The sequence below is a fragment of the Trachurus japonicus genome, chromosome 16 (genome assembly GCF_045865225.1).
Source record: "Trachurus japonicus isolate A0001 chromosome 16, Traja_1.0".
Taxonomy (NCBI): Eukaryota; Metazoa; Chordata; class Actinopteri; order Carangiformes; family Carangidae; genus Trachurus; species Trachurus japonicus.
This window is the reverse complement of record NC_140922.1, coordinates 33,559,180-33,580,162: the sequence shown is the minus strand read 5'-3', so window position 1 is coordinate 33,580,162 and position 20,983 is coordinate 33,559,180. Positions and strand designations below refer to the sequence as shown.

General features: G+C 49.2%; 1 protein-coding gene across 1 annotated transcript in view; it reads left to right on the top strand.

Annotated features, from left to right (window-relative positions):
- LOC146972713 (neural-cadherin-like) overlaps window positions 1–20,983 on the top strand; it is a 209,237-nt gene that overhangs the window by 167,887 nt on the left and 20,367 nt on the right. The window contains exons 25-30 of the mRNA XM_085802145.1: window positions 7,076–7,360; window positions 7,447–7,697; window positions 8,287–8,380; window positions 12,653–12,837; window positions 14,869–15,110; window positions 19,417–19,694. Of these exons, the coding sequence (XP_085658271.1) occupies window positions 7,076–7,360; window positions 7,447–7,697; window positions 8,287–8,380; window positions 12,653–12,837; window positions 14,869–15,110; window positions 19,417–19,694 (1,335 nt within the window). The remainder of the gene's footprint in view (window positions 1–7,075; window positions 7,361–7,446; window positions 7,698–8,286; window positions 8,381–12,652; window positions 12,838–14,868; window positions 15,111–19,416; window positions 19,695–20,983) is intronic.

Sequence of the window (20,983 nt, the reverse complement as noted above, 5' to 3'; positions counted from 1 at the left end):
TCTAGCCCACCTCCGGGACACATTGAAGGAGGACCATGAAGTTGGGAGGACCGAGCAGCCGGCTCATTGGAGAGGGAGGAATACGTGTGGCGATTGCTTCATCCTGCAATGGGGATGAAAGGCATAAGGGGGTGAGAGCAGGTGGTATAATTGACACATGTGGTCTGAAAAAGCGAGGCCGAGAAATGAATTCCGGCTGGCTGATGTCATGGGACGCTCGAACAGTAGGGGACCCTTTTTGATAAGGGAGGTGTAGGATACGAGGACGAACGTTGTAAGTGAGAGAGGAAGGGACTACTGAGATGGAGGTCGGTTCGCTGTGATTTCCTCGATGTTTCCGGCGGGGCGACGGAGGGCCCTCCGACATTTCCACCCGGTGGAGTAGGGGGAGCAGCTTCAAATCGTGTGAGGGGGTCAGCTCGGGAAGGATCCTAGACTCGATAGATGAGTCTGGGTGGAGGTTCTGTGACAGAGTAAATAGGAGTCGGTTAATGAGAGAACGTTAGCTAGTGGATCTTTGTTGATCCTATTTATGAAAGGGACTATGCGAGAGCTATTTTCTGGAGGCTAGCCTGAGGGGGCCTCATTGCGTTTGTATCACTTTCGAGAGGGCATTCGGGGAGAGACTGATCCGAGAGTTCTTGGATTTCCGGTTGATGCGCCCTACGTTTTTGTAGGACTACCGTGGCTCACTGAGAGGTGGGGAGCACAGAGTGTTTGTTGCAGTGAGAGCTCTAGCCGGCGTGATGGGTCCGTGGTTCGGTGAGCCAGCTAGGTGGATGTGCGCCTTAGACAGTGGTCTTTCACGAATTCGAGAGACGGATCAAATTACCACCTGGGAGTTGAAACAACTTGCGACAGCAAGGGGAAGCCGACCAAGTAAGGGTGGATGGTCGTTTCCGTGCTGGTGATGCTCGGGAGGGATCGTGTAGGTATCGCAGAACTGTCCATGCTCCGAGGAGGAGGTCCGCCTGTCAGCGAGTTTGCGGGTTGTGATTCTCAGACACCGCTCTGTGGAGATAAGGAGGAATGAGAGAAAGGATATGCTGTAGGTTAATCGAACGAGGAAATAGGTAGGTGGGTCGTGGTGTGGGTTATGGGTTTTCTTGAGATTGATGTAGGGGCCTAAAGCCTTTCCGGAGGTAGTAGGAGGAGTGGTACCGTGTGGAGTCAGATTAATTCTGGTAACCAGGCTGAGGGCCTCTGGTGTTTAGGGTATATCTGAGGGGATCCTCATACTCTTGCGGGTGAGGCGCTGTATCAGGGGAATTCTAGGGGAAGGGGGCCCGGCTCGGAGACGGGCGGTTCGGTAACGTGGGGGAGTGGTTCGACTACTGGTAGCAGGTTGTCGCGCTCTTCGGTCCCATGATGAGAAGGTCTGTGATTAGCCAACGGTGGCCGAGATTTCTTCGAGGGTAAGTCGTGGAGAGGTAACCGTGAGGCCCGAGGAGGACTGGGTTACACGGCCGTTGTAACGTCCGTGGGGTTTGAATTTGTATGTACCGGTTTCGCTGTAGGCTGTTGCACTTTGCGGGTTCTAGGAACCGAAGTCCACTGAGGCCTCACCGTGGAGGGAGGTTTATTGTGAAGACTGGTAGATGTAATCTCACCTATTGGAAGCGGAATTTACGTAGTTGTATGAGGGTGTGAACGAGGTGGAGGCCTTTGAGGTAAGTTAGAGTTGACGAGCGAGGCCGGGAGGCGAGGTCTGTTAGGCCCTCCTCAGAGGATACGAGGAGAAAACACGTTTAGACCTGGATCCTTTACACTGATGGGGCTATCTCGCGGAGTGACAATGTTCGCGGTATTAGAGAGAACTCGGAGTGTGAGCTTATTTCGGCTGAGCCGGGTCGGTCCGAGCTCTGGTCTGTGAGTAGGTGAGAGAGCCATTGGAAATCATCTTCGGGCAGGATGTGGGTAGCTACTAATCTCCTAGTTTGCGGTAGGCCGGACGGCGAGTGTATGCAGTTCGTGAGGTTCGTACGCTGTGAGTGTGTGTGCGGATCGAGGTGTGTATCTCAGGCGGGTCGTACGGCTCGAATGAAGCCATCGTTGCCGATGAGCGGTTTGGTTCTGCGTAGCCTTTGAGTTGGTTGTATGAGGTTCGTGCCACGTGTGCCGTAGGCGTGTTTACATAGGAGGCGAGGTGAGAGGACCCTCCATTCGTCATTTTGCCGGAGATGGCATTTATGCAACTACGCGCCAACTATGGTAGAGGAGCGATAGGGCGGCTGGGAAGGTTAGATCTTGGAGTGTGTGGAACGCCTCAGCTTTGAGATCGTGGAGGGGGGCATCCGGGCGGAGTCCACATGTAGTAAGGGGAGGTCGTCTGGAGGGAGGCGCGGAGCGGATCGGGGAGGCGAGGAGAACGATGCTCGCGCGGGTTGCTACCCTTGACGAGTAAAATCCGGAGGAACAGTAGGTTGTCTATCGGCTTGTGTATTAGGATGCCGGGCTTCACGCAGGGGACCAGCGTTTGACTCTGTTGGAACGGACAGGAGTGTGGAGGTGTGAGAGGACTGAGGATACGTTGAGGGAGGAATTCTGAAGTAGAGGACATGCTTATGAGCTCCCGTTGCGTCGAACCTTTGAGGAAGCATAGTGAGGACGTCCTGTGCTTGATTCTGAATCAGAGTGGCAGATCAACCTTAGCTGGCAGGATAATGAGCATCTGCGAGGTCGAGGGAAAATGAGACGATTTAGCTGATCGGGGAGAAGTTCCGGGGTTGTAACGGCTGTCGTGTGGATCTTAGTCGAGCTAGGAGGACGGGATTTGAACGCATATCCGACGCTTTCTAATCTCCGTCACAGGAGGGTTGCAAAGAACTGCGGTGCATCGGAAGCTTGATCAACCATGCGATCGTGTCTGTCGGCACGGAAGGTACGGGATTGCCACTGAATGCTTAGAGTGCCCCGGATTCTCATGGTTTGGTAAGAGCTTCTTGAAGGTAGAGAGTTTGAGGATCTTCGGAAAATCGCCTAGATAGGTTGGATGATGAGGTGCTGTTGAACAGAATTGTTGCCGCTCCTAACTTGGGGTATGTAATTCCCCGATTGGATAAGAAGCTCTTTGTGGCGCATGTCTGTGGTTTGAGAAAAAATCTCCAGAACGCCGACAGTTTCGTGGCGCTTCTGTATCTGGGAGTGTGCACATCTGGTGAGGGGCTAGAGTCGGGAGAGTTTTCTGCCAGAGTTGTCTGCTTGTGGTTTATTGGTTCGTGGGCTGCTGGACCACCAGAAGGACGCGATGATAGCACGCTGGAGGGTGTTTATCGAATAGGTTGAGAGGAACTTTGAAGCCCTTAGTAAGCCACTCGATGCACCCCCCTTAGTCGGTCAGATGTTCGGAGCTTCTCATAGCCTGGGGTATTTGATTGGTGTTTGGAGGTGGGTGATGCGTCTGAAGAAGACATAATGTTGGAGGCGAGATTGAGTAGCTGCGGGGACTGTTGACGGAAGAGGTTTCCTTGGATTGGACTGCGAGTAAGTTGATTATACAATGAGGCGTAGGGATGTTGGACAGAACTCTTATGGGGCGGTGGTGGATCGGGGAGGAGGCAGTGGAAGAGGAGGGCCTGAGTGTCCCTACTGAGGACGATGAGTGACGGCGTTTGGAGGCCGGAGAAGAGTGAAAAGAGGCTGCGGGATATTGGAAGAGGTGGGAGGTATCGGGGTGTTCTGAGGTGGGGTACGTTAGGGGGTGGAGGTGAGAGGCTTCGTGTATATAGTTCTGGAGGAGGAGAGCTTAGGGTGGAGAATAGCGCTCAGTGAGCACGGGATGACCGCATACCGTTCATTTAGGTCTAGAGGGCGTAACTTCAGTAGCCCGTATTGACAGGGGAGTGGGGACACTGCAGTTCGGGCACATGCACGAGGAAATGGCAAGTGGTGATGTGTCGTAGTGATAAGCCGCCCTGCCTGAGTGTACGTAAGGTCAGGAGTAACCGCGGTGATGCTCGAGCATCTGGTCGCCAGCAGCAGGATAATGGTATTGCGTGAGATTGGCACTGTTGGAGTGCGAGAGGAGAAGGAGCTGATTATGAAGGGTGGAGCTGGCAAAGATAGGAGGGGGCGACTGCTATCTGAGAGAGGGGGAACGCGTTTGGGCGTCCAATGTGAAAGCATGGAGGGTTCCTGTTGAGCTGAGGGTAGAAGTTGTGGGGGGCGAAATGAGTACCTGCTGTAGAATAGTAATTTGCTGAGCCGCTCTGCGAGGATCAGCTGGCACCGTAAAGTCGGGCTACCCGTCTGTGACAGGTCAGGGACGGCCCGATACGAGAGGCCCTCGCTAACGTGGTCGGGGGAGGTGTGATAAGAGGGTGGAGAGGTGGGGAGGTTCCTTGCGGACCTAGAGGATTTGGAAGAACGGTTTGTCCGGCTGGAGGACCGGTTGAGAGGGTCAGTTCCCCCGTCTATATAGAGGCCTTGAGAGTGTATGGACTAAGTTAACGGTAGTTCGAAGAGTTGAACGCGATAGACATTCAATCTCTCCGATTGAGTATTACTACAGCGGAGGACACAGAGTATATAGAACAGATCGTTTTTATGAGGAGGATTCGAGGAGGAGGCAGAAACGTGATGATCTTCCTATAAGAGTATTCAGATTTGCACTGATTTTGACAGACCATCGTGAGTCATAAAAGAGGAGACATGAGAGAGATGCTCGAGGGAGAAGATAGGTGAGAGATGACGGTTTAAGAAGTAGACACTATTTCGATGGGATCCTAAAGTCAATACAGAAGAAAGAGTAGGATGTGAAAACTAAGAGGATTTATATCGGATGTTATATACCGAGGTTGCATGATTATCCGTATATACGGAGTAGTTTATACTGACGCCAGAGCTTGTAACGTAAGAGGAGAGATCAATAAGAGACGTACGATTGAAATTGTGCCAAATATACGAGAGAAGACAGGGTTAATGTTTGAGAACGAAATACGTTGAAAGATCAAAGTAAGGAATATGAGGTAGAAGCACTTAATGCGACGGAGAGGGAATTACTAGATGAGGCATTTGTGAGAGGGAGTTTATACAGAGGGAAGAAGAGGTTTTATATGCATAGATTGTTGTGAAGGTGTGCGAGGTGAGGAGAGATGGAGGATTGAGAGGAATGAAAGTGGAGAGAAGAGTTAAGAGGGAGTGAGGATTAAACGTGTTCAGTAAACCGAACGGCATGAAACGTGTAACGGAGGGAATCTGTTCAATGGTTAGTATTCCAGTGGAAAAGAGAATGGAACGGGACTATCTGTCTCATGTGAAGTAGGAGAGGAGTGTAGAGGTGAGAGGGGAATATGTGAAAGCCGAACGGGAGTATGCCGAGGGAAATAAGAGGTGATTGATTGAGAAGGAGTCGGGCGCAAGGCGCAAACGTTGAAGAGGAGTGTAGGATCCGGCAGGAAGGTGGGTATAGTGAGTAGAAGGAGTTAAGAAAAAATTAGCTTTCCGGATGGATAAAGAATCTTCAAGCTGGAGTGGAGGGAGAGAATATAGACTCAAATAGTTAGAATTAAGAGGTAGAGGTTTGGATGGAGTGCGAGTGTCCGAGGGAGAGGGACGAGCTGGGCAGGCTGATCCGTACCGTTAGAGGAGGTAGCACGTCGTCGTTATGAGGATCCCCCTCTGAGGGACGGCCCACGAATGAAGAGGTACTATTAGCGTTAGGGGAGGTTATCGAGAAGGCTTTGAGAGAGTGGAAATCGGGAGTTTAGCTAAGTTGGTGAACAGAGTGGAAATTTAGGGTGCCATGAAGACGTATGATGACCATGGGAACTCGAAATTGATTGCAAGATCTGTAGATGGACGCAGGTGGGTCCCTTTGATGGTGATTTAGCTTGGAAGGGGTCTGAGGAGGATTTGATGTGAGCACATAATCAACTTATGTCTAGCCTAAACTTAAGAGGCCCAGGCTTTGCGAGACAGAGGAGAGGAGGAGCAGGATGGAAGGGGATAGAGTTCAGATGAGGAGTTGTGAGAATGATATAATGAAACGAGGGGAGGCATACGAGAGGATGGGGAAGTACCGGGAGGGGATCTGAAGAGGGCGGGGAGCTTCGGGCCTTGAAGACAGCGTTGTTGAACCGATTCGTTCTCCTACGCTACCGAAGGAAGAGGAAATGAGGCTGTAGGAAAAGTTAGGAGGAGGAGCGAGGTGGGGAGGGGGGGGAGGTGGGAAGCCGGTTCGGGAGACATTAGTTCGCATGGCGGGATGCGGCTCGGGCGGGATGGAACCCAGTAAGCCGGGGCATGTGTGGTCCCCCGCGGTGGGATGCGGGAGGGTGGCAGGTGGTGGGCGATTGTGCGTGGTAGGTTTTAAGGCCTTGACATTTGGCAGGACACAAATACCGGTGCGGATGCCACGCATGCTATGCGTTGGGGTGGGGGGGGAGGGAGGGGGGCGGGGGGGTGGGGGGTGCGTGGGTTTTGTAGTAGGGTTGTTTGCTTGACGGGGGCGAGGTCCCCGCCTCGTGTACGACAAGGCACGGGTGCGGGCTGAGGTCGAGGGGAGAAGGGGGGAGCTATTCCACTATAATGAGGACCGCCGTGGTCCCGGGGCCAGCGCCGGCGGACCGGCCGTTCCCGCCACCCGGAGGACTCACACGCGGAGGGGGGGGGGCGGCCGCCGCCGCCTCTCCCTCTCCGTCGGATCCTCCTCCTTCTCCGTCGCTGGCTGAGGTGGCTGCGCGTGTTTCTCTTGGTTATGGTTTGATTGTGGTTTTGTTTGGTTGGATATCTGTTTTTGGATCGGGAACGGCACTGCCTTCTCCAGCTCTCCTACCTCCTCCCTCCTGAGGGCTCGTTTGGTTTGGTATCGACGCTCCCTCCGCCGCCTGCCGCCTGTCATACAGGAGGGCTCGGTGGTGGTTGTATAGAACGCTCCTCACTCCTCCTCATTCTCCTCGGGGAGGCGCGTCGTGGGTGGGAACGACGATCCGCTCCTTACGCCCATCCCTCAGACGCCTAAGCGAGTCGCTAGGCAGCTCAGTCACGGAGGCGTAACGCGCCTGGTACTCTGCTGGCGGTGCGACATGGAAGTTATCGCGGAAAAATTTATCTCTAGGATTGGCGGCCGCCATAGGGCGACGGCGGCGGCGAACGGAGCCGGCGGATCGGGGGCGGCGGTCCGGCCAGCAGCGGCGGAGCAGGAGGCGGAGCTCGCCGGGCGACGGGCGGCCACACCGGCGGCTGGCGGCGACGCGGGCGACGAGGACGCAGGAGCTCGCCCAGCTAGCGCCGACGCCGCGGCCGGCTCCGCGCCGCGAAGAAGGCGAGGCGGCGGCCGCACGCACGAGTCTAGCCTACAAGCAATCGGGGGCGGCCGGCCTGCAATGCCGTGCGGAGAGGCAGACCGGCCGGAAGGGGGGTAAACATTGTGGGGCCCGGCTGACCTGGGGGGGGGCCAGCATGACACGGGGCCCCGGAACAGGTGGACCGGGACCGCGCCCGCAGGAGGCAGACGGGGAGGCGAGCGGAGGCGCAGCGCGCCGCCGCGCAGGCACTGGCTGCGGACGGCAGAGGACGACGCGGCCAGCCGCGCGGCCGAAGAGAAGGCAGCCGGCAATGCCGCCGCAGCATCGGAAGCCGCAGCCTCCGCACGCATGCGGCCTGCACGCCGCCAGACGCCGCGGCGGGAGCAGACGGCGGCGACAGACGGCCGCGATCCGCCGCCGACGGCGGCCGGAGGGCTCAGCCCTCTGCGCGTCCGTCCGCCCACGCTCCTACCGCCCCCCTCTTCCTCCTCCTCCCTCTTCTTCCTCCTCTTCCTCCTCCTTCCTCCTCATCCTCCTCCTTCCTCTTCCTCCTCTTCCTCCTCCTCCTCCTCCTCCTCCTCTAATGTGAATCATCACGTTTTTCTCCATCGCTCTGTGAAAACAAACAACAATTAACTCTCAGGTTTGAAACAGAATCAGCAGCCATTTTTATTTTTTTAATTCATTTTATTATTTTTTTTTTAAGTCGTCCGATGTCACGGTTAACCAGATTACCTCTTCCCTCTTCTCTCTTCCCGCTGCGCCGTCGAACCATGACGCTGCGTGTCATGGCCGCCGCCGCCGCCGCCGCCTTATCTCCTCCTTAAAGACACATTTCATTTCCTCCCTTCACTCCCAATATTTGGCTTCTTCCTCAGGGAATCGCTCGCTCTCCAAAGTCATTTCTTTCAAAGCGAATCTCTTTCTTCACCTTTTTTTTTTCTCTTTTCTTTTTTTTACATTTATATATTTAATTTTTTCTTCTTTTTTCTTTTTTCTTTTTCTTTTTCTTTGTCTTTTCTTTCCCGCCTCCTGACAGGTATTCTCCCGACGACGGCGCTCGGACAAATTCAATCCCCCGACCTTGATGACTGGAGCGAGAAGGAGTACCGGTTCGAGGGGAATCCAGCCAGGTACTTTGATCTCATCCCGGGGAAAAGAAGTGAAAAGAGGGAGGGAGGGAGGGAGGGAGGGGAGGGAGGGAGAGGGAGGGAGGGATGACATGAAGAGAGAGAGTGATGGAAGGGAAGTGGAGGAGAAGGAGGAGGAAGAGGTGAAGAGGAGTTTGAAGGACACGAGGTGAAACAGCAGCAGAGAAAAGAAAAGAAAAGAAAAGAAAAGAAAAGAGGAGGTAGAAGTGAAGAAAGAAGTAAAGTGAGACGGACAGCTGCTGAGGAAGAGGAGGAGGATGAAGGAGAGAGGACGAGGAGGTGAAGAGGGAAATATTTAAAGTTTAAAATGAAAAACTTTGGGGTTTTTTTTTAGAAACTTTGTTTGTTTGGTTGGTTGAAAGTTTCCTTATTTAAATATTCTTTAAAAGTATTTTAAAAAAAAATATATATATATATATACGTATATTTATATTGAATAAATAAGTAACTATGGTGGCCCAGAGGGATCAAAGCTGCTGCAGCTGAAGAAAACTACTAAAATACAAACACAAAAACAAGATTCAGAAACGTCTTCTTCATCTTCCTCATGAGCAGCAAACAAACAGGAAGTGTTTCCATGGGGACGGTGAAGAGTGACGGACTCGTCAGCTGTGAAGTTGTAACAGAGGAGCACAGAGGTCCAGTTAGAGAGAGGAGGAGGAGGAGGTGGGAGGAGGAGAAGGAGGGCTGAGGAGAAGGAGGAAGAGGAAGAAGGAGGAGAAGGAGGAGGAGGAAGAAGATTAGGAGAAGGAGGAGAAGGAGGAAGAGGATTTTTGATTTTTACAACCACACTTTATTTACCAATCACAGGACATTATCAGCTGTTTCCTTCCTAAACCCAACAGAAAAAACCCAAAGGTACCCAGTAAAATCTAAAAAGGTAGTACGGATGAATTCGAAAAAAAACTATTAAAGACAAGAACAGACTCATCTATTTATACAACCACACCATAAACACACATAAACACAAACAACCCTAAATCAATCAATCAACCAATAAATCAATAAATAAATAAATAGATACTCTGTCAGTTTTTCTGCACACTGGTAAAAAGCAAGTTCATTGTTTGACACAGCACACAGGACGTTGTTGTGACACCAAATATCAGAGAAGCTTCCCAGGAGGAAGAGGAGAAAGGAGGAGGAGAAGAAGAAGGAGGGCAAAGGAGGAAGAGGAAAAGGAGGAAGAGGAGGAGGAAGAGGAGAAGGGAGCAGGAGGGGGAAGATAAGGAGAAGACGGAGGCTTAGGGTTAGAGGTGGAGGGTGAGAAAGGTGAGAGATGAGAAGAAGAAAGGAGAAGGAGGAAGAGAAGAAAGGAGGAGGAGGAAGAGTAGAAAGAGAAAGAGAGTAATGGATGAGGAGGAAGAGGAGAAAGAGGAGGAGAAGGAGGAAGAGGAGAAAAGAGCAGGAGGAGGAAGATGAGGAGAAAGAGGAGGAAGATGAGGAGAAGAAGGAGGAGAAAGGTGGAGAAGGAAAAAGAGGAGGAAGATGAGGAGAGGAAGAAACAGGAGAAAGGAGGTTGTGGAAGATGATTAGGAGGAGGAGCAGGAGGAAGAGGAGGAGAAAGGAGCAGGTGGAGGAAGATGAGGAGAAGGAGGAGAAAGAAGGAGGATGAAGGGGAGAAAGGAGGAGGAGGAAGAGGAGAAAGGAGGAGGAAGAGGAGAAAGAGATAGAGAAGGAAAAAGAAGAGGAAGATGAAGAGAAGAAGAAGGAGGAGAAAGAAGGATGAGGAAGATGATTAGGAGGAGGAAGGAGGAAGAGGAGGAGAAAGATGAAGAGAAGGAGGAAGAGGAGAAATGAGGAGAAGGAAAAAGAGGAGGAAGATGAGGAGAAGAAGGAGGAAGAGGAGAAAGAGGTGGAGAGGGAAAAAGAGGAGGAAGAAGAAGGAAGGGAAAGGAGGAGGAGGAAGATGATAGGAGGAGGAAGAGAAGGAGCAGGAGGAGGTGAAGCTGTAGGTGTGGTGTGATGTCACAGTGACATCAGCAGACGTGAGGTCATGTGACCAACAGGAAGTCAGAGGTTCAAACGTTTTCCTGTTCAACTATCAATAACTGGGATTATTGATCGTCTTTGGATCGACCAATCACAGGACAGCACCGTTCATGACATCACACCGGTTGTAACGCAGAGAGATGATTCACCGAGAAGAAGGAAGGGGGGAATAAAAGAGGTGCGGAGGAAGTGACAGATTTAAAACAGAGAGAGAACAAAAGAGCAGAGAGGGAAAATGGGACAGAAACAGGAAGATGGAAGGAGAAACAAAGAGAGAGAATGAAGGAGTGGAGGTAGAGAGAGAGAATGAAGGAGTGGAGGTAGAGAGAGAGAATGAAAGGATAGAGGGAGAGACAAAGAGAAAGAGAGAAGGAATGAAAGGATAGAGGGATAGAGGTGAAGACAAAGAGAGAGGGAGGATGTGACTTGTCAGGAACAGAGTCATTAATTCTTTATGACCATTGAAAATTCCCAGTGAAGCTCAGAGAGTTTGATGAGGAGACGCTGACGGAGCCTCCTCCTCCTCTCCTCCTCCTCTTTCTCCTCCTCCTCTACTCCTCCTCTACTCCTCCTCTACTCCTCCTACTGTACTCCTCTTCTCCTCCTCCTCTCCTCCTCCTCCTCTACTCCTCCTCCTCTACTCCTCCTCCTCCTCCTCTACTCCTCCTCTACTCCTCCTCTACTCCTCTACTCCTCCTCTACTCCTCCTCCTCCTCTACTCCTCCTCTACTCCTCCTCTACTCTACTCCTCCTCTTCTCCTCCTCTACTCCTCCTCTACTCCTCCTCTTCATCCTCCTCTACTCCTCCTCCTCCTCCTTTTCCTCCTCTACTCCTCCTCTTCATCCTCCTCCTCCTCCTTCTCTTCAATCCTCCAATCTGTTGCTTCCTTCCTTCCGTCCTTCTTTTCTTCCTTACTTCCTTCCTTACTTCTTACTTCATTTTTGACCCAATGGACCCAAATGTTCTTCCTTCCTTGTTCCTTCCTTCCATCTTTATTTTCTTTCTTCCTTCCTTCCTTAATTCCTTTCGTCCTTACTTCTTCTTCCTTCCTTGACCCAATCTGTTCATTCCCTCCACCCTTCCTTCCTTCCTTTCTTCCTTCCTCCCTCCCTCCCTTCTTTCCTTTCATCCTTGCTTTTTCTTCCTTCCTTGACCCAATCTGTTCCTTCCCTCCATCTTTCTTTCCTTCCTATTTCCCTTCCTTCGTTCCAAAATCTCTTTTCCCTTCCTTCCTTCCTTCCTTCCTTCCTTCCTTCCTTCCTTCCTTCCTTCCTTCCTTCCTTCCTTCCTTCCTTCCTCCCTCCCTTCTTTCTCTTCATTCTTACTTCTTCTTCCTTCCTATTTGACCCAATCTGTTCCCGTCCACCATCTTTCTTTCCTTCCTTTTTCGCTTCCTTCATTCCACAATCTCTTTTCCCTTCCTTCCTTCCTTCCTTCCTTCCTTCCTTCCTTCCTTCCTTCCTTCCTTCCTTCCTTCCTTCCTTCCTTCCTTCCTCCCTTATTTTCCCTTCCTCCTTAATTCTTCTTCCTTCCTTGTTCCTTCCCTCCATCTTTCTTTCCTTCCTTTTTCCCTTCCTTCCTTCTTTCCCTTCCCTCCTTAATTCTTCTTTCTTCCTTGTTCCTTCCCTCCATCTTTCTTTCCTTCCTTTTCCCTCCCTCCCTTATTTTCCCTTCCCTCCTTAATTCTTCTTCCTTCCTTGTTCCTTCCCTCCATCTTTCTTTTCTTCCTTCCTTCCTTCCCTCCTTCCTCCCTTCTTCCCTCCTTGGCCCAATGTGTTCCTTCACTCCATTTTTCTTTCCTTCCTTTTTCCCTTCCTTCCTTCTTTCCCTTTGTCCTTAATTTTTCTTCCTTCCTTGTTCCTTCCCTCCATCTTTCTTTCTTTCCTTTCCTTCCTTTTTCCCTTCCTTCCTTCTTTCCCTTCCCTCCTTAATTCTTCTTTCTTCCTTGTTCCTTCCTTCCCTCCATCTTTCTTTCCTTCCTTTTTCCCTTCCTTCTTTCCCTTGGTCCTTAATTCTTCTTCCTACCTTGTTCCTTCCCTCCATCTTTCTTTTCTTCCTTCCTTCCTTTCTTAATTATTCTTCCTTCCTTGGCCCAATCTGTTCCTTCCCTCCATCTTTCCTTCTTTCCCTTTCCTCCTTCCTTCCTTGCCCCAGTAGGACAACAACAGGGTTAAATCTCTTCCTCTCCGTCCCGTCTGTAATGATGAATGAATAATTATTAAGTTTGAATTGAACTTAATGATAAACTAAAATTCTTCCAGGTGTTTCCTCCTGAACCGGACGTCAGGTCGTCTCAGCGTTGCCGAGGGAACTCCTCCAGGTGTGTTCCAGCTGCAGGTGAGGGTGTCGGACCACATCTGGCCTGACGTCACCTCCTCGGCCGTGGTGGAGGTGAAGGAGCTGCAGCAGGAGGCGCTGCTCAACGCCGCCTCGCTGCGCCTGGCCAGTGAGTCCCGTCGCCATGACGACGACCTTTACAACCTCCCAGGATGTGAATGTGTGAATGTGTGAATGTGTGTGTGTGTGCTGCTGGTTGCCGTGGTGACTGTGTGATTGACAGTTGGGGTAACGCTAGCGTATCCCAGAATGCCGCAGGGCGCCGGCTTCAGGGCCGTCAGCGCCGACAGCAGCAAAGCATCATGGGAAATAACTTCTCCTACTGTTCTGTCTTTTATTTTCTGGAGCTTTTATGTTTTTATTCTGCAAATATCAGGTCAATGAACGCACCTCCTTCTCTTCCTCCTCCTCCTTCCTTCTCCTCCTCTTCATCTTTTCATCCTTCTCCTCCTCTTCCCTCTTCAACCTTCTCCTCTTCTTCCTCCTCCTCCCTCCTCCCTCCTCTTCCTTCCTCCTCTTCTCTCTTCCTCCTCCTCCTCCCTCTCCTTCATCCTCCTCCTCCTCCTCCTCTTGCACATTCTCTTTCTCCTCCTCCTCTTCCTCTTGCTCCTCCTCCTTCTCCTCCTCCTCTTCCCTCTTTTCATCCCTCTCCTTCATCCTCCTCCTCCTCCTCTTCCTCTTGCACCTTCTCTTTCTCCTCCTCCTCTTCCCTCTTCATCCTTCTCCTCCTCTTCCTCTTGCTCCTCCTCCTCTTCCCTCCTCCTCTTCTCTCTTCCTCCTCCTCCTCTTTTCTTCCTTCCTTCCTTATTTCTTCCTTCCTTTCAATTGACCCAATCTGTTCCCGTCCTCCATCTTTCTTTCCTTCCTTCTTTCCACAATCCCTTTTCCCTTCCTTCCTTCCTTCCTTCCCTTCATCCTTACTGCTCCTCCTCTTCGTTCCTTCTGTCTCTCTCATCTTTCTCCTCCTCTTCCTCTTGCTCCTCCTCCTCTCTCCTCCTCCTCCTCCTCCTCTTCCTCCTCCCTCCTCCTCCTCTTCCTCCTCCTCCTCTTCCCTCCTCCTTCCTCCTCCTCCTCTCCTCCTCCTCCTCCTCCTCCCTCCTCCTCCTCCTCCTCCTCCTCCTCCTCCTCTCCTCCTCCTCCTTCCTCCTCCTCCTCTCCCTCCTCCCTCCTCCTCCTCCTCCTCCTCCTCCTCCTCCTCCTCCCTCCTCCTCCTCTTCCTCCTCCTCCTCCTCCCTCCTCCTCCTCCTCCTCCTCCATCCTCCTCCTCCTCCTCCTCCTCCCTCCTCCTCCCTCCTCCTCCCTCCTCCTCCTCCTCCTCTCTCTTCCTCCTCCTCCTCCTCCTCCTCCTCTCCTCCTCCTCCTCCTCCCTCCTCCTCCTCCTCCTCCTCCTCCTCCTCTTCTTCCTCCTCCCCTCCTCTCTCCTCCTCCTCCTCTTCCTCCTCCTCCTCCTCCCTCTTCCTCCCTCCTCCTCTTCCTCCTCCCTCCTCCTCCTCCTCCTCCTTTCTCTTCCCCCTCCTCATCTCTCCTCTCCCTCTTCTTCCTCCTCCTCCCTCCTCCTCCTCCTCTCCCCTCCTCTCTCTCCTCCCCCTCCTCTCCCTCCTCCTCTCTCCTCCCCCTCCTCTTCCTCCTCCCCTCTCCTCTTCCTCCTCCTCCTCCTCCTCCTCCCCTCTCCTCCTCCTCCTCCTCTCTCCTCCTCCCCTCTCCTCTTCCTCCTCCTCCTCCTCCTCTCCTTCCTCCCCCCTCCTCTTCCTCCTCCTCCCCCTCTCCTCTCTCCTCCTCCTCCTCCTCCTCCTCCTCCTCTCTCCTCTCCCTCCTCCTCCTCCTCTCTCCTCTCCCTCCTCCTCCTCCTCCTCCTCCTCCTCTTCCTCCCTCCTCCTCCTCTTCCCTCTCCTCCCTCCTCCTCCTCCTCCTCCTCCTCCTCCTCTCTCCTCCTCCTCCCCCTCCTCCTCCTCCTCCTCCTCCTCCTCCTCCTCTCTCTTCCTCCTCCTCCTCCTCCTCCTCCTCTCTCCTCCTCCTCCTCCTCCTCCTCCTCTCTCTTCCTCTCTCCCCCTCCTCCTCCTCCTCCCTCCTCCTCCTCCTCCTCCTCCTCCTCCTCTCCTCTCTCCTCCTCCTCTCTCCTCCTCCCCCTCCTCCTCCTCAGACCTGACAGTGGACCAGTTCTTCAGCGGCGCTCCGGGTCAGGAAAGCCGTTACTCCGTGCTGATTCGCTCGCTGGCCGACCTCCTGCAGACGCCTGCGGGGAACGTCCAGGTCTTCTCCGTGGGCGGGGCCGGTCGCCGCGGGCAACTGGAGCTCGACGTCTGGTTCGCCGCCGCTCATCACGGGTCGCCGTACTACAAGGCCGAGAAGCTGCTCGGCTACGTGGCGGCGAACAAAGTCCAGGTGAGGACAGGAGGAGTCTGGTGGTTTCATCAGTTCTCCGTTTTCCCACTCGTTATGTGGACACCTGAACGCATCGTCGGGGCCAAACTCACTGTTTAAGGTCATTTAGATTCAGTTTTATTGTATAATTCAAGTGTCGAACCCTAAATATTTAATTTGTTAACATTTAACACATGACTAAGGACATTATAAAACTTAATAATAAACTCTAAAAGCTTTAATTCAAATAGAAGAGTTTTAATCCTTAAAGGGACAACGAGGAGTTTTGGAAAAGCGAAGCGTTTCCACACCACATTTATGAGCCTCCGCACCGTGAAATTCTTTGACCGGCGCAAGACAGACTCATGTTTTCATTCACCAAGAATTAAAGTCAGAGGTTGGAAGACGATCACATACCGTCGTAGTTCCCACCATAAACGGAGATTCGGCGGCGTTATTCTCATGACTCGCCACAAAACCGAAAGTAAAGAAACGATTCATCCACATTAACGTGAGACTTTTTTATAACCAAATAGAAACTCCTCGTTGTCCCTTTAATAATAAACTCTAAAAGCTGAAATTCAAATAGAAGATCCTTAATCCTTAAAGTTTTGAATTTCCAGAATTTTTTTTTCTCTGGCCCTTTAAAGTAAACTAAGATTAAATATCGGGTTTTAAAGGGACATTGTGTAACTTCTTCTGTTATCTATTCATGAAAATCGATTATTTGGTTCTTCAGTCTGTTTTTCATTAACCAGTAATCCCCCCCCATCAACAAAGTGAAGTGTTCCTTTCAGCTCTGAATGAGCCGTTCATATCATTCATATCTCCATGGAGCGGGTAAGCTCGGTGCTGGCTGCCATGTCGTGTTGCCATGGTGACGGTAGGAAACCACGGAAACTCAGCGGAGACACCGGAGCTGTCGGCTCAGGTGGAGGTGGCGTCTGTGAAAAGTCACCGCGGTAACGCAGTGAGGAGGAATGGAGCGTTACACTGATGCTGCATTCACCTGCAGTCGGGCAGACGGCCGTCACTAACAAACCAGACGTCATTTTAGTCACAGAAGTCCAGAGAAAGCCGGTAAAACAATACCACATCGCCATGACAACATATTGTCACGTGTATTGTTTTGCCTCGTCCTGAAGGACCACTTGTTTACATAGAGGCTTGTTTGTGCCGTTACGTGCAGCAGCGGATGTCGTCCGTCTGCCGTCTGCCCAATTTCAGGTGAATGCAGCATGAAAAATACGACTGAGTTGGTTGAGATAAACAACCACAACGCTAGATGGGAGGAATTCCTACACAATGTACCTTTAAATCCAGAAACTGATTTAAAATAAACAAAACATAAAAAACATGATGATGATGATGATGATGATGATGATGATGATGATGATGATGATGATGATGATGATGATGATGATGATGTCATCGCCACAGGTCAATTAAACATCACATTCACACATTTGTTCTGTGCAGTTGAACAAACACTTAGAGACACTTAACACACAGTGTAAAGCATTTAACACACACACATACAGACACACACACACACACACCAGAGGAGGTTAAGTACATGCAGACAAAATACACACACAAACACACACACACACACACTCACACATCTGCACATGAGTATGAATATTGCAGATCCATTAACAGCCTGAGAGCAGCTGCTGACCTGAGTTCAGTGATTCAGAGGCAGAAAGTCGAACCATTGAAACACACACACATTTAACAAACACACACTTAACACACACACACATTTAACACATACACACTTTAAACACACACATTTAACACAGACACATGAACTGTGCTGCTCCTCTGTTGATGAATGAGACAGTAAAACATCATGAAGCTGCTGTAGGACGAATGAAAACATAAAGACAGAGAGAAATTATCAAACATGAATATTATTTAAAAAAAACTGTATAAATATGTTAAATGGACAAATATTAAACGTGTTAATCTATATTTTCTTTAATATAATTGTCAACTTATATGTTTACGAAATGTTATATATCATGTTAAAGATATTTTCAACATGCGTACATGATTTAAATACAGTATATGTGCAATTGTACTATAGATGACATATACAGGCTGATTTAAATAAGTTGTGCACCAGAAGCTGCAGAATAAAGTTGTGTCTTGAATTATCTCAGGTTTAAAGTGTCTGATCTGATTCAGAACAAAAACATAAACAAGAATAAAGAGAGAGAAAGAGAAAGAGAAAGAGAAAGACGATGTTTAAACTGAGCGTGGAGTCAAAAAGCTGAAGCTCTGCCTGGGGAGTGATGATGATGATGATGAGGATGAGGATGATGATGATGAGGATGGGGAGTCAGTGTGGATGAAGAACGAGCTTCTCCAAAAAAAGCCTTCGACAGACACAGAGGCAGAGACAGGAAACCCTGAGGGAGCCTGATGAAAACCTCTCAGCCGTGAAGAGGAGAATGGAGATGACAAGCAGGGAAATGGGTGAATTTGCCAACAGAGGAAAACGACAGTGAAACTTAGACAGAGGAGGAGGAGGAGGAGGAGGAGGAGGAGGAGGGAGGAGGAGGAGGAGGAGGAGGAGGAGGAGGAGGGGGAGAGCAGAGGAAGCTCAGGTGCCACTGATGTATATAGACATCAGATCAAAGATCCACTAGTTCCACTAGTTTGGATTTTGTTTTAGTTGTAGTTGACAGCTCAGTTTACCTAAAGTTCAGCTTTAGCTTAAGCTTTTTAGCATTGGGTTTAATCATAGTTTAGATTTGGGTTGGTTTTAGTTTTGTTTATCCTTGAGTTTAATCTTATTTAGTTACTTACTTAGTTCACTTCTAGTATCAGTTATCTTTGGACTTAGTTTGGATTTTGTTTCAGTTGTAGTTGACAGCTCAGTTTACCTAAAGTTCAGCTTTAGCTTCAGCTTTTTAGCATTAGGGTTAATCATAGTTTAGATTTGGGTTGGTTTTAGCTTTGTTTATCCTTGAGTTTAATCTTATTTAGTTACTTACTTAGTTCACTTTATATATATATAGTATATACACATACGTATAGTATATTAGGCATGGCAAGGCAAGGCAATTTTATTTGTATAGCCCGTTTTTTACCAACAGTTTGTCTCAAAGGGCTTTACATGGCATCATAACAACATCCTCTGTCCTTAGACCCTCACATCGACTGAGGAAAAACTCCATGGAAAACCCTTTTAACAGGGAAAAATCTGAGAGACCTCAGGGTGAGCAACAGAGGAGGGATCCCTCACCCAGGACGGACAGACGTGCAATAGATGTTGTTACAGACAAGACAGTTTACAGTTTATGTCACAGATTAGCATCAGTTATCTTTGGACTTAGTTTGGATTTTGTTTCTGTTGTGGTTGAAAGCTCAGTTTACCTAAAATTCAGCTTTAGCTTCAGCTTTTTAGCATTGGGGTTAATCATAGTTTAGATTTGGGTTAGTTTTAGCTTTGTTTATCTTATTTAGTTACTTTAGTTCACAGTTTTAGTTTTAAGTTGTTGAGGTTCCAGTTGTAGTTTGGGTTTAATCCTGGTTTTAGTTTTAGCTAAATTGTCTTAAATCAAGATTAGCTAATCCTAGTTTTAGTTTTTGAATTTGTTCTTTATAGGCTATAGCCTACGTATATATTAGCATCAGTTATTGTTGGACTTAATCCTAGTTTTCATTTCAGCTAGCTCATTTTACATGAAGTTTAGCTTCAGTTTCATCTTTAGGTTTAATACTAGATTTACTTTCAGTTAGCGTTAGGTTTAAGACTAGTTTAAGGTTTAAGGGTTAGCTATAGTTTAATCTTAGTTTTAGTTTTATTTATCTTTGAGGTTAATCTAATTTTCAATTACAGTTAAAGAGTTACTTTGAGATTAATGCTGGTTTAAGTTTCAGTTAGTTCACTTCACATTATCTTGAGTTTTATCCTCAGTTCAGTCTTAGTTAGCTCACGTTAGCTTGTTAATCTTTTATTTTAACTTAGCTCATGCTATCCTTAAATTTATTTGTTACTTCATTCATTATTCATACTTTGAATTTCAACATTATCTTGAGTCAAATCCCAGTTTTAGTTTCCGTTTGCTCCCATTAGTTAAAATTTAATCCTAAATTTAGTTTCAGTTAGCAGCTAGCTCCCATTAGCTTGAGTTATATCCCAGTTTTTGTTTGAGTTAGCTCACGTTAGTTTTAGTTTAAGTTACCTTTTGAGTATCATCCCAGTTTTAGTTATATTTAGTTACTTTCCATTTTGTTTCAATTAGCTTCATGCTCACAGTTTGAGTCCTAATCATTCTTAACATCGTATCTTATTTTGTTTTTTAACATTTAGCTGGAGGCCATGTTGGGCGTGTCCATCTCCCAGGTTGGCGTCGATGACTGTCCCCACACCGACTGCAGTCAGTCCGGCGGCTGCAGCAGCAAGGTGTCGTTCAGTCAGGCCCCGGTCGCCCTCAGCTCGGGGAACACGACGCTGGTGTCGCTGTCGGCCTCGACCGCGGCTCAGTGCGGCTGCAGGGGCCGCGAGGCCGTGCACCTGCCCTGCTCCGCCTACCCCAGCAGCCCCTGCCTCAACGGGGGCACCTGTCAGGACGGACCCCTGGGATACAGGTGGGTGCACGATAGGGATGTCACGATTACTTGTTTTCGCAATTAACTGCAGTATTAAAGGGATAGTTCACCCAAAATTGAAATTTCACTCATTATCTCCTCCCCCTCATGTGGACAAAGGGCTGGGAGAAGTTTCAGAGTCCTCCGTGGCTTCTCTGAGTTACAGGGGGTCTCGGTGTAGCAGTGCATGTCCATATAATGGTTGCAAATGGATACCAACTGTCTTCGTAACAAAAAGACACACCAAAAAACATCCAAATACCTCCATGCTGCTCGTATGTGATGTTCGTCTTGTATTGAAGCTTGTTTGTAGCTGAAGCTCCTCTTCCCGGTTCGTCAATTTGGGAAGAGGAGCTTCGAGAAGCTTCCGCTACAAAACAAGTTTGAAATATAGACTTATTTAATTTTTTTTTTATAAAACAAATTGTTATACAAACACTTTAGATTAGCTGGGCTAACCGTTAGCTGTTAGCCGTCAGCAGTGTCAATAAACAATAACTCAATATCAAACTCAAACATCAGATTTAGTCAAAATGGTTTTGGCAGCCCAGAGCCCCCACATTTGGTGCCTACACCGGTGGCTAACGCTACCAGTTAGCCGACCGCTAGAATGCTAATAAAACCGACTTACGTTGTGGTGTGACGCAATGGATCATGGGAAAAAAAGTGGTGGATAATGGGTGTGTATTGCACGGAATGTTCGTGTCAGAGTGCGTGACGTCATTGGTTCCAGATTTTTTCTCTTTCCACACTCGGCCCGGCCACAATTTACACTCTACACACATCATTTTTTCAAAAATTTGTACACAAACTTGTTCTGTGTCTCACCATGTGCTCAAAATATCAGAGAGACTTACAGAATTTGAATTATCAGCCTCTAAGTGCGGCCACGTCTGTCTCTGCTCCTCATTGACACCAATACAAAGATTTTCTGAGAGAAGCAGAACGGACCGATGTTTTAAAATTGCCAGCGTCTCCAAAATATTTACTGTAGAAACACCAGATTGTACCAAATTTTTCAGTAAGTCCTTACAGCACCGTTGATCTGTGTTTTGTTCTGATAGGAGTTACCGTTTTGTCACAGTAAGCCTAAATGTAAGACATGTGCAGAGGCAGAAAATCGCTCTTTTTCTCCACGTTTCTGTCTGTCTCAGCCTGGGGGCCCCCTATCGTCGTTGGCAACCACCTCAAGTTGCCGTGGTAATGTCTGATTCTCAGGCCAGAGCTCGTTAACTTCATAAACAATCCACCTGGTGCTCGTTTAAATGTTTGTAAACACACACACACAC